This window comes from Postia placenta (assembly GCF_002117355.1).
Source record: "Postia placenta MAD-698-R-SB12 unplaced genomic scaffold POSPLAscaffold_1, whole genome shotgun sequence".
Classification (NCBI taxonomy): Eukaryota; Fungi; Basidiomycota; class Agaricomycetes; order Polyporales; family Adustoporiaceae; genus Rhodonia; species Rhodonia placenta.
Window position 1 is genome coordinate 2,136,427 of NW_020169832.1, and position 19,336 is coordinate 2,155,762.

General features: G+C 55.9%; 8 protein-coding genes across 8 annotated transcripts; 5 read left to right on the forward strand and 3 right to left on the reverse strand.

The window, feature by feature from the left end:
- Positions 1-174: 174 nt before the first annotated feature.
- POSPLADRAFT_1130440 (hypothetical protein) lies at positions 175-2,436 on the forward strand (the record flags this gene model as incomplete). The annotated part of the gene is made up of 11 exons (XM_024483955.1): positions 175-818; positions 873-1,088; positions 1,146-1,280; positions 1,338-1,385; positions 1,442-1,579; positions 1,639-1,708; positions 1,760-1,832; positions 1,882-1,966; positions 2,019-2,090; positions 2,145-2,250; positions 2,302-2,436. The coding sequence occupies 11 exons, from the start codon at positions 175-177 to the stop codon at positions 2,434-2,436; spliced, it is 1,722 nt and encodes a 573-aa protein (XP_024344326.1).
- Positions 2,437-3,448: 1,012 nt separating this feature from the next.
- Positions 3,449-4,585, reverse strand: POSPLADRAFT_1130397 (hypothetical protein; the record flags this gene model as incomplete). Its single annotated transcript, XM_024483949.1, has 4 exons — positions 3,449-3,908; positions 3,962-4,118; positions 4,176-4,235; positions 4,294-4,585. 4 exons carry the CDS (start codon positions 4,583-4,585, stop codon positions 3,449-3,451), a joined length of 969 nt encoding a protein of 322 aa, XP_024344327.1.
- A 956-nt stretch (positions 4,586-5,541) lies between these two features.
- POSPLADRAFT_1127383 (hypothetical protein) lies at positions 5,542-6,849 on the reverse strand (the record flags this gene model as incomplete). The annotated part of the gene is made up of 4 exons (XM_024483617.1): positions 5,542-5,614; positions 5,754-6,173; positions 6,225-6,387; positions 6,447-6,849. 4 exons carry the CDS (start codon positions 6,847-6,849, stop codon positions 5,542-5,544), a joined length of 1,059 nt encoding a protein of 352 aa, XP_024344328.1.
- Positions 6,850-7,232: 383 nt separating this feature from the next.
- On the forward strand, positions 7,233-8,751 carry POSPLADRAFT_1128432 (hypothetical protein; the record flags this gene model as incomplete). Its single annotated transcript, XM_024483737.1, has 5 exons — positions 7,233-7,451; positions 7,502-7,630; positions 7,676-7,872; positions 7,926-8,263; positions 8,318-8,751. 5 exons carry the CDS (start codon positions 7,233-7,235, stop codon positions 8,749-8,751), a joined length of 1,317 nt encoding a protein of 438 aa, XP_024344329.1.
- A 281-nt stretch (positions 8,752-9,032) lies between these two features.
- Positions 9,033-10,640, forward strand: POSPLADRAFT_1164935 (hypothetical protein; the record flags this gene model as incomplete). Its single annotated transcript, XM_024487852.1, is given in 10 exon segments — positions 9,033-9,084; positions 9,137-9,163; positions 9,221-9,274; positions 9,326-9,408; positions 9,462-9,493; positions 9,551-9,613; positions 9,668-9,822; positions 9,886-10,200; positions 10,251-10,593; positions 10,613-10,640. The coding sequence occupies 8 exon segments, from the start codon at positions 9,033-9,035 to the stop codon at positions 10,143-10,145; spliced, it is 726 nt and encodes a 241-aa protein (XP_024344330.1). The 3' UTR covers positions 10,146-10,200; positions 10,251-10,593; positions 10,613-10,640.
- A 2,249-nt stretch (positions 10,641-12,889) lies between these two features.
- On the forward strand, positions 12,890-13,544 carry POSPLADRAFT_1129704 (hypothetical protein; the record flags this gene model as incomplete). Its single annotated transcript, XM_024483869.1, has 2 exons — positions 12,890-13,417; positions 13,476-13,544. 2 exons carry the CDS (start codon positions 12,890-12,892, stop codon positions 13,542-13,544), a joined length of 597 nt encoding a protein of 198 aa, XP_024344331.1.
- A 583-nt stretch (positions 13,545-14,127) lies between these two features.
- Positions 14,128-15,697, forward strand: POSPLADRAFT_1051671 (hypothetical protein; the record flags this gene model as incomplete). The annotated part of the gene is made up of 4 exons (XM_024480191.1): positions 14,128-14,392; positions 14,452-14,616; positions 14,681-15,075; positions 15,140-15,697. 4 exons carry the CDS (start codon positions 14,128-14,130, stop codon positions 15,695-15,697), a joined length of 1,383 nt encoding a protein of 460 aa, XP_024344332.1.
- A 392-nt stretch (positions 15,698-16,089) lies between these two features.
- POSPLADRAFT_1051672 (glycosyltransferase family 31 protein) lies at positions 16,090-18,727 on the reverse strand (the record flags this gene model as incomplete). Its single annotated transcript, XM_024480192.1, has 5 exons — positions 16,090-16,400; positions 16,473-16,747; positions 16,809-17,544; positions 17,631-18,069; positions 18,125-18,727. The coding sequence occupies 5 exons, from the start codon at positions 18,725-18,727 to the stop codon at positions 16,090-16,092; spliced, it is 2,364 nt and encodes a 787-aa protein (XP_024344333.1).
- Positions 18,728-19,336: the final 609 nt, after the last annotated feature.

Genomic DNA, 19,336 nt, shown 5'->3' on the forward strand with positions numbered 1-19,336 from the left:
GGCTTGTTCACCGGTGTTCTTGCCTCTTCGGTCCAAAAACTTCTTCGGTCGTCATCAACCCCCAGTCACGAACAATGACTTCGCCTAACGGAAAGATGGATGTAGATAGGGAGAGGTCGCCCGACAGGAAATCCAAGTCGTAAGTGTTTATTTGTGCACAACTATGAGTCCCTCATGGCCACCTATAGTTCCCGCAATCACTCGACTGACACACATCGTACTCGTCGTTCACACCGTTCACGGTCCCGAGACAAGGATAGGGAGAGAGAACGCCGCGAGAGGCGACGAGAGCGTGATGAACATGATGAACGTCGCGTTCGCGACAAACGTGAACGCTCCCGCGACAAATACAAGGACCGGGACCTCGACAGGGACCGCGAGAGGCGCAGAGATCGCGACGGGGAACGCCATCGCTCAGACCGAGAAAGAGCTGAAAGTCGGCACAGCCACCGCGACCGCGATGAGCGGGATAGGCGTAGAAAGCGCGGGGATGACTTGGACGACGGTCCCGACACTCGGGGCGTTGACGAGCGCTCCAAGAGGAAGCGACACGACGATGGTCCGGAAGAGTCTTCCCTTCCCGCACCTCCACCGTCTGCAGGACTGCCTCCACCTCCACCGCCTTTGGCCGATAGCCCCCGCCGTCGCAGAGACCGCTCCATCGACCGCAGGTCCTCCAGACCGCGTGATCCCCGCGATGATTTCGACGACATGACCCGCTATCGACGCGACAGAGATCGTGAGCGCGAGCCTAGGCAAAGTCGTGGGCCTTCTGTGCCCCTGGATGACCGCCTGGATCCCAAAACGCCTCCAGTGAGGTGAGTACCTACTTTCCCCCTGGTCCTTGAGCCGCTTCACGTCTATATTTCCAGACGTCCCTCTCCTTCGTATGATCTCCCGATAGATGATCCCATGAACCCTGATGAACCAAGGGAGGACGACTCTGAAGCCCGGTCTGTATTTGTCTCACAGCTTGCCGCACGACTTACCGCTCGTGACCTGGGCTACTTCTTCGAAGAGAAACTTGGCGAAGGCACCGTCATGGATTCACGTATCGTGACTGACAGGATTTCCAGGCGTTCTAAGGGGTGAGTGCCGATGCATTTGTTATTGTTCGTTTGTCTCCAAGCTGATCGCCACTTCAGGATCGGTTATGTAGAATTCCGCTCAATTGAACTTGTTGACAAGGCTATTTCCCTCAGTGGAACAATTGTCATGGGTCTTCCCATCCAGATCCAGCACACAGAAGCTGAGAGGAATAGGCTCCACCCTGGCGATGGGTATGTAGCAAACACTAACTCATTCTCCCCCAACCCACTTATCCTGCGCGCTTACAGCAACTTGAACTTGCCACCTGGGGTCAGCGCTCCTCATGGCGGCATGCAGTCAGTCATATTCAATTGCGACGATAGTAATGTCATTAATTCGCCTCCCATCATAGGCTATACGTTGGTTCTTTACATTTCAACCTCACGGAATCCGACATCAAGCAGGTCTTTGAGCCGTTTGGCGAACTTGAATTCGTCGATCTTCACAGAGACCCACAGACCGGCCGCAGCAAAGGTTACGCGTTCGTTCAGTAAGTTGATATGCTTCGAGCGACGAGTTGCAACTGACCCGCCGAACTTGTGCGTGCAGATACAAGCGAGCAGAGGATGCTAGAATGGCACTTGAGCAAATGGAAGGATTCGAGCTTGCTGGGCGCACTGTACGTCCCAGTGGCGATTCGCTTGTGTCACGTCTCACATTTAGTAAACAGCTCCGTGTCAACACCGTACACGAGAAAGGAAGTGTGAAGTACACCCAGCAGGACTCCTTGGACGAGGCCGGCGGTGAGGAGACTTGGTCTTCGCACTTACATTTATGCTGATTGTATTGCAGGTGGTAACTTGAATGCAGCTTCTCGACAGGCGCTGATGCAGAAATTAGCCAGAACTGATCAACCCTCAACTCGTCCTCAGCCGATGTAAGCGTCTAAAATGGCCGTGCTATGTTGCAGCTGATTCATGGTTTTGCAGCATGAAACCCAACATTCCTCAACAGATGCAGTCTAGATCGGTTCTGCTGAAGAATATGTTTGACCCTGAGAAGTACGTGTTAGCTCACTCTCAGTCGACGTTATGTTTATATTTGTTATTTTTTAGTGAGACCGAGAAGGACTGGGACAAAGATCTTGCTGAAGACGTCAAGGGCGAGTGCGAATACAAGTACGGCAAGGTTGAAGCTATCAAGGTGGAGAAGGAATCCCAGGTCTACTATCCTCTTACATCTGCCGAGCGTGCGCTAATCAAGCTTAACCAGGGTGAGATATATGTAAAATTCGACTCCATCGACTCTGCCAAGAATGCAATTCAAGGCCTCAACGGACGTTGGTTTGGCGGCAATCAAGTCTCGGCTAATTTCATATCAGATGCTATTATGCAAGCCCATCAATAAGCACCGTAACACAGAAGCACAAGCTCTACTGGTTATCGTGGTTGCGCTTGCTGAATGTCTGTTTTGCGACAGGGGAAAAACTCATATGTAACATCATGATGCTTCGAGTCTCCAGATTTTGTCTTCTCTCAATTCATGATATGCTACAGATCCCGCTATCGCTCTAAGCGATCTCAGCACATATTGGGTCATTGCATAGGCAGGTCTACTACTGATGCTTACATGAATGCTACCTGTCTATGGCCTCTCAACCTATTCTTTCTTTGCGATAGAGTCCGAACGCGAATGAGCGACCCAGCAAATTGCCACGTAAGCGTGTGGTCAGTGTAGGAGCATTATGTTTTGACTCGTAGGCGCACCCCATTGCTCGCGTTATTCGAAAGCTGCACGTAGGCTACATGGTGGCCATCATGCAATTGTCAATGCAGCTAGGTGATGTTCCCATCCGTACTCCAGGATTCTACTAAGTAACCTGTGGGGCTAGGGCGCGAGAATCCGCAGAGTCCCTACGGCGGTGTCCATTTGCACGTACTCAGAATGCGCTCTGAATATGAGTATTTCAAACAGTACGACAGGTCTGACTCAGCGTCCTGCAAACTTATGCATGGTTTCAGGATAATTGCCGCACGGCTCATGGAGCCAGTGGTTATCGTGTTGATCAGTCCAATGTCTGCCTTTATACACTACATCGTGCTGGTGACTGCGTAACGGTCACCCACTTCTGCTACAATCGCGGCTGGCGAAGATGTAGGGACCCACGCGTCAGAGGGCATGTGTGTAGGTGTACTGTGCACAACGTTCACCCCTTGTAAATCTGTTTCACGCGCAGTTATATTCCAATACAGGTTCAGACCAAACTAAATGCTTTATGAAGCGCATGCGAAGCGTCGGATACCAACTTCCGACCTACTGCGAGAACACTATCAGATCGAGGTCAGCATGTGTTCTAGCGAATAGGTGCATGTAACTCACCCTAAACAGTCCACATCCCCGCCGTGAGCGACAGTTACCATTAGTGAACACGGTAATGATTGTTTAGGTCACACGTCGACGCACCGTCCATAGCCATGACCGGGTGGGGCGCGCCCTTATACACCTTGATTTCGACATCAACACCGGCTTTCTGTAGCTTTTCACCGTACGCGATGCCTTCGTCTCTGAGTACATCAAGTTCGCATACGCCAATCCACGCCTTGGGAGCCTTCTTGAACAGCTCCTCTGGGGCAAAGATGGGTGAGCTCTCCCAAGCCAGGCGATCTTGCTCGTTCGGTAAGTAGCAATCCCGGAACCACAACATCCTGCCAGGAGATAGCGCAACCGTGTTTTGATTCTCGGCCCACGACTTGTACGGCACACCCGATGTCGTCGCCGTGTTATCGGTGACAGGTACAACAAGGAGTTGCAAGGTGAGTGGGATGGGGGGCTCCGCGAGTGCGGCCTTGTGTGCGAGTATCGCAGCCAAATTGCCACCGCTGCCAGAAGGTGAGCATCGTCCGACATACTAATTCTGCTGACGTGCCTGGACGATCCCCCGACAGCGATCTTGCTGACATCGACGTTGAGCTGGGCCTTGCCGTTTTGGTATACCCAGTGAAGAGCCTCTACCGCGTCTTCAACTGCAGCAGGGTATGGATTTTCTGGCGCCAGACGGTAGTCGACTGATATTACAACACTGCTCGCGTCTGATTCGGAAGATCAGCGTCGGTCTTGAGCAGTATCGAGACGGTAGACAGGCTCACGCTTGCACATGTTAGTGCAGAAGGAGCCTTCGGTGTTGATATTCCCTAGAGTCCATCCGCCTGTGCATAGTCAAATCTCAATGATCATCATCCGAGCAATAGTGAATCCGAGAATCACCCCCGTGGAAATATAGTAATACAGGCCATCCAGGCTCTGGAGCAGAACCTTCCGGTGTGAAGACTCGCATCGAGCACTTGCTCAAGGACAGATCCTTCACATCGCCGACTTTCAAGGGCTCTGCGCCGCCTGCCACGGGCGGTCCATTGCGCACAGCCGGGTCCCAAGGCTTCAGATGCAGCGGGACGACGTGTAGGTTGTTAGCATTATGAAAGGCTGCGTATTCGGGATCCAACTTGTCTGCGATGTCGGGATGGATGGGTTGGTGGATCTGGCGCTCAGTCTCGGCCATGGCTAGTAGTCGTTCAGCGGGTTCGGGGACGTCGAAGGTGTAGATGCGACGATGGATAACTTGCGTCTCTTAAGAGGCTGCTTGAGACCCAGGGCCGGTGGATAAGCCCCAGATCGCTGGAATCCGGTATCTCGAGCGAATCTCAAGACTCATGACTCAGGACGTTCCTGCAGCTTCCTGGCTCTCTCCGTAACCGAGTCGTTCCATGACACGGCTAGGTTTTAGCGTTGAAAGTGCCAACTGAAGACTGAGGATTGCCCTCAGCTTCAGTCTGCTTATATATTGCGTGAACTACATGACGAACTACATATGACTACAGATAGTGAAATAGGCATATCTGTGAAGAGAAAGATAGGCATACATGAAGAACACATGTGTAAGTAATAGATACTATATATGGAAACATAAGAAGCAAAGTAAGTAATAAGGTCTGTATGATCCGAGAAAGCGTACGAAATGAAAGGTTCGTAACATTCCATAGGGTCGGCCCGCGTGGCTAGTTATATATGGATACGGATGGCATGCCACTGCAGCTGTTTAATTCTTGGCTATGGCCCGCCATGCAGGGGACCGACACCGTCAGTAAGGATCTTTATCATAGCAAGTCCTGAAATAACCGAGGTTTTCGCTGCATCAACTAAAGGAGAATGAGAGGACTCAGGCGCGAAAATAGGCCTCGAGTCCGTCGCTAAAAGTGTGTTGCGTCCGGTACTCTGGATGTGAATAAGGTGGGTACATACATTCAGAAATCGGACGAAGTGGCGGAGAGCTTTTGCGTGAACGAACAAGCGGCATCGAACAAGCGAAGAGTATATACAATCGCATCATGTAAAAGCAATGATGACCTGCTAAAAGGACATAGTAATTTTTTGTGAGAATGATTCGTGGGGCCCAGGAGACATGCATGGCTCTCGATGCATAGTTTGCACAATCACGAGAATCACTATCACAAAAACTCAGAGCGTTTCAAAGGCTCTACCCAAAGCATCAGCAGCGTCCGACACGAGCTGTCTACCAATTGCAAGCACTCTGGATAGCAGAAGTTAGCTTGTGCCTGTCAGGTTAGTAGACCGCAATATTCACCCTGATGACCCGTCATGAGATGAGATTTTATCAAATTGTGAGTGGTCATGAGTTCTATTTCCCCGTAAGTATGCAGGCTGTAGACGCACCGTCCATAGACATGATCGGGTGAGGAGCGCCCTTGTATATCTTAATTTCTACATCCACACCGGCCTCCTGTAATTTCTCGCCATAGACGATGGCCTCGTCCCTCAGAATGTCGAGCTCGGCGGCGGCAATCCAGGCTGGCGGCGCCTTCCTGAACGACTCTTCTGGAGCGAAAATGGGGGAGCTCTCCCATGCCAGGCGATCTTTTTCATTCGGCAAGTAATAGTCCCGGAACCAAAGCATCCTGCCGACGCTGAGCCCGATGGTGTTCTGATTCTCAGCCCAAGACTTGTAGGGAACACCCGATGTCGTCGCCGTATTGTCGATAACAGGGACCACCAAAAGCTGGAAGGCGAGAGGAATAGGAGGATCCGCGAGCGCCGCCTTGTGAGTGAGGACCGCGGCTAAATTGGCACCGCTGCCGAAGTGTCATTTGCGTTTTCAAGCAACGAGCAATACAGTGATATACCTGGACGAACCGCCAACTGCAATCTTGGTGACGTCGGCGTTCAGCTGAGCCTTGCCATTCTGATAGACCCAGCCGAGGGCCTCTATCGCGTCCTCTACGGCAGCGGGGTATGGATTTTCTGGCGCCAGCCGATAATCAACCGCAACTACAACGCAGCTTGCGCCTGAATATAGTAGGACATCTGCCATTGGTATGTGTGTGGCATGTGGACGGGAGACGTACGCTTGCACATATGAGTGCAGAAAGCGTTTTGGGTACTGATATTGCCCAACGTCCAGCCTCCTGTGCGCGGCAGTAAGCAGCCGTTTAATTCATTTGACAACGTGCACGCGCCTCCATGGAAATAGAGCAGCACAGGCCATCCTGGCACCGGAGCCGAGGTTTCTGGTGTGAAGACCCGAATCGCATACTTACCCAAAGACAGATCCTTGACATCGCCGACCTTGAGGGGATCGGAGCCACCTAGGATGGCAGGTTTCTGACGCACTGCAGGATCCCATGACTGAAGGTGCAGAGGGACAAGATACGCGGAGTTGGCATTGTGAAACTTGGCGTATTCCGGGTCCAACCTGCCCGCTATGTCGGGGTGAATGGGTTGGTGGACTGTGCGTTGAGTTTCACTCATGGCAGGACTAGTACGATCGCTGGGTGAACCGTGAGGCACAAAGGGCAACTCAATGTATATCCTGTATGAACATGAGATCTGTGGGCAGTGTTCCGCTATAGTTAGAGTGTGGTATCTGGTATCTCTATCTTGGACCCGTGACATTGTGCAAGAAACTGTGGGCTTGCCATAGGCCATAAAGGGAGTTGCGGGGGAGAAGCTGATGGTGCTCCAAGAGCCCGGACTTCGGATAAGCGGCGGCGGATTCAGAGGTCATGTGACGACGACACATCGTCAGTATCGATTCGGATGATAGCGTGCGGAGAGGGAATGCTCGACCAGTACTCATCCGACGCCGCAGTCTCCTGTCGCCCCCCCAAACGCCAAAGAAGCAAACTGGCAGGATGTCGGTCGTCACTGTCCAGACGAAGACACCCTTCCACATCAGCGCAAAGCCCGAGAAGCAGGAGCTCGTCGACGAGTACAAGGGCAAGCCGCTCCATGCCATCCGGACCCCTGCGGTCGTCATAGATCGCGCCCTGTTCGCGAAGAACTGTGCGCTTATGCACGAGAACGCAAAACAGTGGGGTGCAACTTTCAGGGCTCATGTCAAATCGCACAAGGTGAGGGAGACACATAAGGATTGGTCGTCCGGACTGAGCCAAATCGACAGACATCAGAAGGCACGCGATTGCAGTTGGTCTCGTTAGTGGACCAGACACATGCGATCGTAGTCTCTACAGTCATGGAAGCATGCGAGGTCATCAGGGACGGACTTGTTGCTGATGGCACGGTCAAGGATGTACGTACCCCACCCCCTCTTCGTACCAAGACTGACCGCCCGTAGATCTTATATGGGCTTCCTGTAGCTCTTAACAAAGTCCAGGACCTCTCCTCATTGTGGGAGGAGATCGCAGCGTTTGATGCACATCTCCGGATTCTAATTGATCATCCGGACCAAATCAGATTCTTGGAAATCTTTGAGAAGCAGCGGCCAAATCCTCGACGGTGGTCTGTGTTCGTGAAAGTCGACTGTGGACACAAGTGCGCCCTGTTCTGCTTGCGACGATCCCAGCAGCCAATGACATTCCGTACAGACGTGCGGGTCTTGAGCCATCGTCGCAGCTGTTCGAGAACCTCCTCATGGCGCTCTTCTGCTCCCCTGTGATCTCCGTGTATGGGTTCTACAGCCATGGCGGCCATTCATATGGATCGAAGTCTATGCCAGAGGCGGCAGTGTACTTGACAAAAGAAATCGAGTCTGTCAACCAGGCAGCAGGTCTGGCGCTCTCCATTCTGGCAGGGACGCCGAATGCGCCGCCGCGCGAGCCATTCGTCCTAGCTATCGGTTCCACCCCTACAGCCCATGCTGCCACAGCAGAGACGCGCGCCCGGTTAGCGACTCACCTGAACGGCCGACTTGAGATCCACGCAGGTACGTCGGTTCATCTGTTGTGGAACGACTTTGAAATTTGACAATACGATGCAGGGAACTATCCCCTCCTCGACTTGCAGCAGTTGCACACCGGCTTAGTCGACACAAATCGCGTAGCGCAGCGCGTCTTGGCCACAGTCATCTCATATTACCCTGGTCGTGGCGAGGGCGGGACCGACGAGGCGCTGTGCGATGCTGGATCCATTGCCTTGAGCAAAGACACTGGGCCGATTGACGGATTCGGTGAGGTGGTCGGACGGCCATGGCGGCTTAGCCGGATCTCTCAGGAGCACGGAGTCTTGACGCAGCTGAGGCCCGCCCGACAGACCGCGCGGGATAAGCTGCAGGTCGGGGAGATCATCCAGGTGGTCGGACAGCACGCGTGCCTCATACTAGCTGCGTATCCATGGTACTATGTTGTAGATTCGGACATGCCAAGCAAAGGAGAGATGGTGGAGGACGTGTGGGTGCCGTGGAAGGGATGGTGAAGGACTGTAGCCTTAGTAGTGCATGTATACCCGATATTATGTATAGTTCAAGTAAATAGCCAGACACGACCGCTATTGAATGGCCCAGGAGACAGAGACGATATGGTCTGAGCAAGAACAGCGGTCAGACTCAGAGACAGCAAGCTGGGGAAGAGTGACGCGCACAGCACGTGCCTATCTGAATCCGTCGAGGGCGCCTGGTCGGCGCTCGCTCACGACTCTGGACCTTGCGCCGGCGCTGCAACGGTCCTGCTCGTCTGCTTCGACTTCAGTCTATCACAATGCCTGTCGGCGACTACGATGACGACGCGACGGAGCTTATGGAAACATATGGTATGCCCTCAGAGTTTGTCCGAGACCGCTGCTCACGGGCTGTGCGTGCTAGACTTTCTGATGAAATACATTATCATTGGTGTGTATTGGCCATGGTGTTCTCCGCGCGTGCGCACGATGCTGAACGCTTAGGCAGGAGAGGCTGCAACGGGAAAGTCGTGCTTGCTGCACCAGTTCACACACAATACATGTGCGCATGCAGCATTTGGTCGAGGTTGAACAACGCGTTCATGACCCGTAGTCAAGGACCATTCTCAACATACCATCGGTGTTGAGTTCTCCAGCCGAACAATCAAATTGGGGGAGAAGCGCATCAAGTTACAAGTGCGCCTTTATCCCCCTGCTGTAGTACTGTATTCGTCTGACCCGTTCTGCAGCTATGGGATACCGCAGGCCAGGAGCGATTCAGGTGGGGTTCTCTATCTTGTCCTGACAGTTCACTTTGTGACGAGTAACATGATTGTAGGTCTGTTACACGGAGTTACTATAGAGGAGCGGCCGGAGCAATCCTCGTTTATGACATCACTAGGTACATATTACCGCCATAACTATGTCCCAATGTGGCTCACGGACATCGCTGTAGCCGCGCATCATTCGCGAACCTCTCTCGATGGCTGGCGGATGCGAGGGCGCTAGCAAGTCCACATCTGGTCACAGTCTTGGTGGGCAACAAGTCGGACCGAGAAGAAGACCGCGAGGTCGAATGGGCGGAGGCGAGTAAATGGGCCGCGGACAATGGTGTGTGGATTTCCCCTGTGTTCCTGACGCATGCCTAACTGCTCTCTCACGTCTCGATAATAGACGTCCACTTCCTTGAAGCGTCATCATTGACGGGAGATAACATCGAGGCACCCTTTCTCCTTTGCGCGCGGTCTATACTGCTTGCAATAGAGTCTGGCATCCTGGACCCCGAGAAAGCGGGAAGTGGTGTCAGTTACGGCGATCGAGCGCTCCGACGCGTCAATAGCTCGAGCCGACTGAGCTTCGGCAGTCTCAGTGGCACGCGCCGGCGCAGCACCGTGAAACTTCGACTCCCCGGCAAAGGCGGAAAGTGTTGTTGATCTCCATTACCTGACGGCCCTATGACGGACTCTCACGACCTGTTGCAATGGATCTGTAAGTCACTCTGCGAAAGCTGTCGTCATGACTTACCTATAAAATCTTAGGTGACGATATATGATACCTCACGGTTAATGCCCAAACAGCATTCCGTTGCCTTTTCTGGATGTACTTAGCCTGGATTCTGCAGACGGCCTGTCGCTCGAGCATCTTCCTCATGTGTATCTCGCTGGTGACCTTCTCATACACTCGTGCTTTCTGCTCATCTCTAGATTTCTCTACGCATACATTGCCGCGTGATTGCCGCAGTTTATCTTTTCCCTAATCACCGTCACCCATGTACTCCATATCTGTACGATGTATACGGCAGACCCTGGAAATCTGACATTCGTTCCCTCTGATGCAAGCTTATGATTTGCTTATTGCTCAGACGCTGCAGCGGAGTGGAAGGTTCTGTTGAAGGGACCGGCGGCCATCCCCGGTACTTTATCACTGCATGCAGACGGCTGCGGACCTACCAACATATAGACTTTGTCGGCATTTGTGCGACGTACGTTACGTCGTGAAGCTATGAGACGCGATCTTGCGCTGTCGACGAGAGCAATATGCTGTTGATGGTGTTTGGAGCTGCAGCCAAATTATTGCGCATTAGATAGCGGGGATGAGTGGCCGTTGTTGTGAAGAGACGGACGGGCGGTATGGAGCAATGAGGGCGGCGGGGGCAGCCGATGACGATAATGCATGGCACCGCATGTAAACGGGCCTCCCGTTGGTTTTGATAAGTTTTGTGCCGGTCGCGTTGCCCTATCGCTCGCTCCCTCTGCGCATTTATTATTTCGCCATGATCTGCTTTTCGTTCCCCCTCATGCGCACTCTCTAGTTCATGGCTTCAACTCGAGTCCATGAGAGGAGGCAATCATCCAGCGTCATCCAGGTTACTTCAGGTAAGCGTCTCACCCCTCTCTCACCATGCCCGCACCCCCTCGCCGCGTTGCGCCTCGTGTTGCCGAGTCCAGCCTCGTCTCTCCGCCCGCTCAATTGCCTGGTCGAGTCCTGAGCGCAACCTGCTCTCAGTCACTCACAAGACGCGTCGCTTGCGTATAGGCGCAGCGTTGGGCAGTCTATGCAGTCGCCCGGCTTGCTCTACGTCGCGCAGTCGCACCCCTGTGGAACCGTCCATCTAATTCCCCCGGTCTATTTCAGCCTCTGCTCCCACTGCAAGTGCTCCTGTGACGGCAACGTCAAACTCGCCAACGGATTCTGCGTCCACGACTGCTGACAATAACTCCAATACTGCGTCTGCATCGGCAGTTTCTCACACCGACTCAACTCACACGGACACGGGCTCTGCGACTCCTAGTTTGAGCACGGGCTCTATGTCCTCTATCGCTGCTACTGCATCATCGAGCCCCACAGCGTCTCAAGCCCAGTCCGCTTCGTCCCCGACCGCATCGGATTCAGCGACCACGGAGCACTCGTCTGCGCAGACCACCCAAGCCTCTGATACAGCGTGAGTTACATGTAGTTTTACGCGCATTACTTGCGAGGTGTTAATGGTGGCCCCTAGGTCTGCAAATACGTCTTCCTCGCACCCTACGTCGACCGAAGGTGGTAGTAGTTCAGCCCCCATGTCCTCGGCAACTAACACAGCGTCGGTGGCGTCCCGCGCGTCTTCTCGATCGGATTTTGTAGACTCCTCAACCACTGCCTCGTCCTCGCCGACGTCGGACAGCTCGACCTCGCAGCAGTCGTCCACGACCCCGAGCTCGACCCAGGCTTCCACGACACCCACCCCGTCGACGACGCCCTCGTCAACCCCTTCGTCTACACAGCAATCGTCAACAGAACATTCGTCGACGGAGGCGTCCACTACCCCATCGCAGACCCCGACGACTTCGTCATCTCCACCGTCTTCTTCCTCGGCGTCATCCACTTCACTATCCGACCAGAATTTTGACACCACTTCGAGCTCACCGTCTCCTTCGCAGACGCCGACCTCCTCGTCGCCTCCAGCTTTTTCTCCTTCGCCCTCAGGATCGTCGAATTCGCCCAGCCAAACAACGTCATCCACGCCTTCGACAAGTAGTGTAAATGGCAATTCCTCGCCAGCATCGTCTTCCAGTCAGCCAGAGGCTACGTAAGTTCTGCGCATAAGATTCACACAGCTGCCACGACCTGACTTGCACCAACGTTTATAGGACCACATTCCAGTCCACTGTGTACATTACCACAACCAACAGTCAGGGTCACACAGTGACATCGGCTCCTCCACTCATTACGGAGACGTCGATGATAACTGGAAGTAATGGTCCAAGCTACGTTACGATTGTTGTGGCAAATCCTACTCCTTTGAGCGGGGACGGGACTTCCGATCTCGCAACATCGCAGTAAGTCAATGGGGACTTTGGTATATTGACGGTCTCGCCTAACAGTACTGGACAGGTTCTTCCGTAATAAAGGCGCTGTCGCTGGCGTATTCCTCATAGTGGGACTGGCTGCGGCATCAATTCTCTTGTTCCTGTTCTTCTTCATCAGGAGGCGACGTAGCACCAGAAGAATGGAACACGACACCACGGTTGCGTCGACGCTTGCGGCGGCTGGATTCAACCGCACGCCTCTGGATGGTGACGATTTCGGTGGCCCACGAATGAGACAACGAGATGGCTCGGAGGTCTCTGGCAACCCATTCCGTGACACCGTGAGTTCTCTGCCTAGTGCTACGGGTGGTCGGCCGCCGTCTGCATATATGGACGACCCTGCAGCAGGCCCCGAGGCTGCGCACGACGGAGAATTCGACCCGTATGCGGCCTATGGGACCATTCACCCGCCGCCGGCGGCTTCACTCGGAATGTCACGGAATGATGGGTACGCGCCTGCGCGGACGAGCAGTCCGCCGCTCGCGGCCGTGTATGCGGGACACTCGAACCACGGCCACAGCCACAGCACGCGCAGCGAGAGCACGAGCTCTGTCGGTTTGGGGCACATGGCGCACGCGAGTGGAAGTAGCCATGATCTGCTCCTTGGCGGTATGCGTGCCGGCAGCGAGGGAACGACACCTGCGATGCCGAGCGCGGCGTTGAACTCGAGCAGTGGCGATATTTTCACTGTGCCCCCGAGGAATCCACAGCGGCTGCTGAAGACTGTACAGACACCAGAGCATCAAGACCCAGGCGAGACATCGGCGGGCGTAAGGGACTCGATGACGTCCTCGGTGTACTCAATGGCAATGGATGATCAGACTGATGAGCCATCGACGTCGAGGCCTGCGTTGGAGGTGAGTTGTGATTGCCTGATCCTTTCAGTTGTGACTGTAGGATTAACCACATTTCCAGGTGCGAAACCTGCCTGATGGTGCCAGTCTGGGCGGCGACGTCTCGCGAGCGCCGTCTCGATATGCTTGAAGCGTCAAATCGCCCTGGCGCCCCCGAAAACGACTGCATGTGTATTTGCTATGGCTCGGACGCTTCTCGTGGTGACCCCTGTAACGCTGCTTTCCTTGCATTCTTTTGACCTTTTGATCACGCACTACGATAGCCCATGTCGTCGGACGTTGCATACTTACACACGTACACGACCCTCACGACTCGCGCGGACTCTAGACACTCGCGTACTGTAGGTAGCTTAACTTGCCCAGGACTTTGCGCTCTGCGTCTCGCATCTGTTGTTACCGTATCTAATCTGTCTCATGGATTGGATGTCCTTCTATATGATCTCCGCTGCTTCTCGTCAGGAGAGTGGCTGCGCGCTGTACTGTGACTGGCACACGTAGATCTGCGTACGTGGCCCGTCGGCCCTATTGACTCGGGCCAGCTCAGAACTGCGCATGCGCGACCGAGGCTATTCGTCGCAGGCGTAAGATTTGATGAACGAGTCCACATATGGCCTCTCATATATCTCTGCGCGTATGCAGGATGTCTGCCTGCTACCTCTGATACGCGTGTTTACTCGCGAGCTCGTGCAGCGTGCGGCTCTGTACCAACCGCGATGATCATTAAGGACCCGGACGCGAAAGATTCTGACGAAGGGCCGCCCCAGGGTGGCCCTTCGACGGCTCCCGTTGCCCCGCCAAGCTTCGCGGAGAGCACTGGCGCATTGGCCCCGAGCTACAGCCAATTCGGCACGCCGGATGTGTTCATCCCGCAGGGCGGTGAGGAACCACCGCCCGAGTTCACGCCGTACGAGGCGGAGTATTTCGTCTCGGGGAGCGACGGGGACATTGTCTCGCACGACCGGCACTTGAACGAGGATGGTGAGTGCCCGAAGGATCGACGCTTAGATGGGTCTGACGAGCCCTCTGGTCCATCACAGGCGAGGCACTGTATCGTTTCCTGCTGTCGCACTCCCTGACGCCCCCTACTGTGCGCGTCCATCTCCGAGGGACGCATACTGAGAGCCGGACACGCTCGGTCAGCTCCAGGGACAAGGATGGGCACTACCACATGGTCGAAGAGCACTATACTGAAGAAGTCACAGGTCTGAGGCCCAGTTTTCTTTTTCGCGCATCGGTTCACCGACTTATTGTGTGAACACTGCACAGATTTCGACTTTGATATCGATGTTGGGCAGCACATCGCTTCTCGCCCTGTTCACTGGAGTCTTCCTGACGAGGAGCCAGCGTACAGGGGCGGCATGGTCAAGGAGGTGGACGTTCCTTCTGAGAGGCTCATTAGCGGCATAGCCCTCGAGGGCGGCTCGCCATTGGCACGGCGGAAGGCGGCGAAGAGAGACATCAAAGCCGCAGCCGCTTGCCAGAAGGAGAAGCGAGCGAGGGGATTGCCACCATGGGCTGCAATAGATGAGGGCACCGACGCGACACACACGGGGCTCCTCGCCCACCAGTCATCTGTCCTCAAGTCGTCGAAGACACTTCGGGAGTGGGCGGACGAATACTGCGCCACCGACAAGTTGCTCAAGGAATTTACCTATGAGAAGGTACACACCGCGCTGCCATTTGCGACCATTACCGAACGTAGCACTGAGCGGAGTACTCTAACAGGTCGTGTACGGCTGGCACCTCGCCAACCTAGAAGCCGCCATTTCCGCCGCTATCAAGTCCACGTACTATACCGGTCGGTTCGCTGTCGAGTTCCGCACGACCAACGCGAAGATCACCGTCCGCCCCGACAACCGGCTCTCGCGTACACTGTCCAACAAGTGGCTCAAATTCATACTGTTCGTCCTGCTCTTATACCCCTTCATCTGGCTGTACAAGCGCTTTGGTCGGAGGGGCGGCGGACGATGGGAGGTCTGCGGCGGTGCGTATGCCCTGAAGACATGGCAACTGGCAGGCACCCCCGGAGAGCAGCCACCTCCGTTCCCGCCTCCGCCTTTCTCGGGCGCCGCTGCTATTATACACGATGATCGCATCATGCAGACGCCAATGGGCATCGCCAGGCTGGTGGGGCTCAGAGAAGGCGAGTGGTTCCAAGAGTGGGAAGGCACCATCCGCAGGGCAGTCACAAACCGGCTGAAATCGAGTGTGCCCTTGAAGGAGCCAGATGGGCGGCCGACACAGGCGGCCCTGCTGCTGGACGGCTATCGCCCGACATACTAAGTTGATTTGCTTTGCTCATGGGTCGTACTGTGTATTTTTACTATCCCGCATTCATGTTTGCGTTCTCCGTTAGCGTTATTTTCCGGTATGGACAATGGAGATATCTAATGTAGTACAGAGCGACGAGGCGCTGCAGTCCGTGCAAGCCACACGAATAAACAGCTTGGTAAGATGTACAGGGACAACAGCCATCCATCCGAGCGACACAGCAGTAGCGCGTGCGTAAAAATGCGATGAGACAACTGGACACATGCTGGACAGACAGAGACGAGTCGCTACCCAGAGTGGCAGTCATCCCCCGAATGAAAAGGGCGGTCCTCATGAGCATGAGTGAGGCGTGGCAGAAAAGGCGGACAATGGACGGGCACAGCCTAGAAGGCAATCAGTGATTGCTACCGCCGCCGGTGTTTCCGCGGGACGTTCGTCTGGACCAGGCGCTGGTCCGTGCCAGTGCTCGTTTCCGAGTCGGCGATCGCCTTCTGCTCCGACGTCGACGGGCCGACATATGCATCTTGCGCCCAGTGGTATCCGCGCTCCATCTCCGTCTTGTCCTCGCCGAGGAGCAGCGCGGCGGCCGTCTCGAGGAACCACATGTTCTTCTTGATGAAGTGCACGACGACCGTCCCGCCGACACGTTTGTTCTCATAACGTGTATTGCGGCCTTCGCGGCGCTGCCACACTGTCCACGGGTTGACACCACTCCCTGGATTCGAAAAATCAGATATCAGCAACAGATGAAATAGGGCGGCGCAATGTCGGGAACGCTAGCGCTTACCCTCTGTCAACATGCTCATCTCGCTGCCCTCGACGAGGGCCTCGATGCTGGCTTGCTGGCTCAGATATGGTAATGGCGGGTTATAGCGCGTGCCGAACTTGGAGACCGTTGAGCGTGCCCAGTTCGCCGGAATCGGTGCATTGGGGCCGAAGGGCGACTCGATGGCACCAGCTGTCTGTGCAGCAACCTCTGCGGGTGCGACGCGCGCAAGGTCATCCATGACGCTCCGCTGCACTCTCCGCGCCTCAGACGGATAGAGGAACCCATGCGAGTACCTATGCGAGCGAGATAGTGGTCAGCGTTATGCAGAGCAATATTGCAGGAGAGGCAGCGTACACAGTCCCTGCTCGTGGGTGGTCGTAGATCCAGCACCGCTCGCTCGCCCACCGCACCTCGTCGGCACGCGGGTGCAGCCGCATCCACTTGCTCGTCTGCTTGTCCTCCGCGCCCCTCTTCATCTCCGCGACCTGCGGGTCGTGCGCGATCCAGTCGACCAGGCTCCACGAGAGCGCATACAGCTCCCCCGCCATGAAGCGATTCTTGACGAGGTAGCCCCAGAAGATCAGCGGATCCGTGTTGGACCCTGCATCGGGTACGGACGGGGTCGTGGCTGGCGACTGCGTGGAGGTCACCATCGCCTGCACGGGCTCAGAGCCCGAGGTCGCGGAGGTGGAACGCCCGGCCGAGGACGCGGCGGATTGAGATGATGATGGCGTGTCGCGCGTGCCGTTGTGCTCCTCCTGCGTCGCGTGCAGCTCGACACGGAGACGCGCCTCGAGCTCCGCAAGCATGACGAACGAGTCGTCGTCTGTCTTCACGACATAATCCGGGCGCACCCAGCGCTGTGGGTTGCCGGACGCGTAGTCGTGGCGCGCGAGGGCGGGGTCGTGTGCTGCAGGCACGGGCGCAAAGTGTGTCGCGTTCTCGTACGAGAAGCCATGCGCGAACGCGTCGAATGAGTCGAAGTAGAGTGGCGGGACCCACGCGCCGAGCGACGCCCACGAGAAGTACGCGTACGTCTTGCCGTCATTCATGTTTTCCGAGATGGGCAGGATGATCATGTCGTTGTACACTGCACGCGGGGGCCGCCGTCAGTCTCGGTGTTCATCTCCGCGCGCACGCGTGCAGAAAACGCGTGAGAAGGGGAAGAGTACGTACTTTCCATCTCCAGTCTAATCCGGCGTGCCCACTCCTTGCGCGGCTGGCCGAGGATGAACCGCACGACCGTGCGCGAGGTGCCCGCTGCGCTATCGCCCTCTCCCGCGCCTGCGCGGCTGCGCTGATGACTCGCCCATGACGAGCGAATCAACATCCTGCGCTCGACAGCGTTGTCCATCGAGAAGACACCGACGAACACGCCTGCTGGCGGTAGCATATCCAGATCTGGCGGAGGGAAATCCGGGGGGGTGAAGTTAGCTGGTGGATGGAACGGGAAGGAGGCGGTGGTGGGGAGGTCGTAGGACGGTGGTGCGGTCGAGAGCCGGGGGATGGTGCAGTAGCCGCGCCATGGCAGAGGCTCCTTGTCGGGATTCAGGATGTAGATTATCAGGAACGTGAGCGACACGCCAAAAATAGTAAGGAGAAGGAGGGTAAGCAACTAGGGGTAATGTCAGCGACAAATGCAGATGACGACGGATACGGACAGGACTCACTATGGTAGTGGGTGTTTTGGGAAAGAATGGATGTCGAATGAGAAGGCGCACACCTCTCTTGAGCGTCCTCCAGCCACCCATGCGCTCTCGCCGCTGGCGTCGCCGAACCGCGCCCGTAATCCACCAACGCCTGCGCTCCTCCCGCCACTGCGAATGCGGATGCCTGTGCCCTCTTCTGCTAGAGAAGGGCGCGTCCTCGAGCTCGCTCTCGCTCTCTGAGCTGCAGGACGACGCGCCGGACGAGTAGAAAGGTATGGGCGAAGACGTACGCGAGGGCACGGGCGTGTTTGAGGCCGTGGAATACGGCGAGTGCACGTAGCCTGCGGGGTAGCTGGGGTGCGCATAGAGCAGCGAGCGGTTGGACGGCCTGTCCGCGGCGATGGCGCTGAGGTCTGGCGAGGGCGGGGCGGACGAGAAGAAGGGCGTGCGAGTGGCAAGATGGCGGTGGGCGGAGTGGGGCCCCGAGTGCGGAGAGAGGGTCTCCGCGTCGCAGTCGCAGGCGTTTTCGTCATACTCTTCGAGCGCGAGCGGCGGGGGCGCCGGCGAGAGCTGGATGCGAGGCCGCGTCGGGTTGCCGCCGAAGAGACCAAACGGGATGGACATGGCCGGGAGAACAAGGAGCGTGCAGATGCAGAATAGCGAATATGATATAGCGGGGAGGGGGAGGGAGAGATTTAACGGGCGAGTCTACGGAGACGGGGGGTATAACACGTCGACGGCGCTGGCTTGACAGAGACCTGACCGCAGCTTGATGAGCGGCGAGGAAAGACGGCCAGAGGACAGCCCCGGAGAAGGGACGCGGGCGGATGGCTTGATAGTAGCAGAAGGAAGGAGGCAGTGGACTAGGTTGCAAGCCAATCCTGCCGGCGCCAATGGTCACACCGACGGGCGCAGCCATGCGCACCTCGCGTATATATTTTCCATCCTCCGCTAATCCTCCGGCTCGCTCGTTTCCCTTCGCACGCCCACCGTCTGCACCGCAAAATACAGCTCAGGGCGGATACAGAAGCAGCAGCGGCAACAGCGGCAACAGCAGCAGCAGCAGCAGCAGCAACCGCCTCACGAGCAAGCATGCAGAGATGAGACTCGGACGCGCCTGACGCCCGCCTGCCATTCTCGCTGAAGCGCCCTGCAGGGCAACCAGGTCACGTATCTTGCCCCTGTGCACTCCGCGTTGACATGTCCCTGCTTGCAGAACAGCTGCGGCTCAGT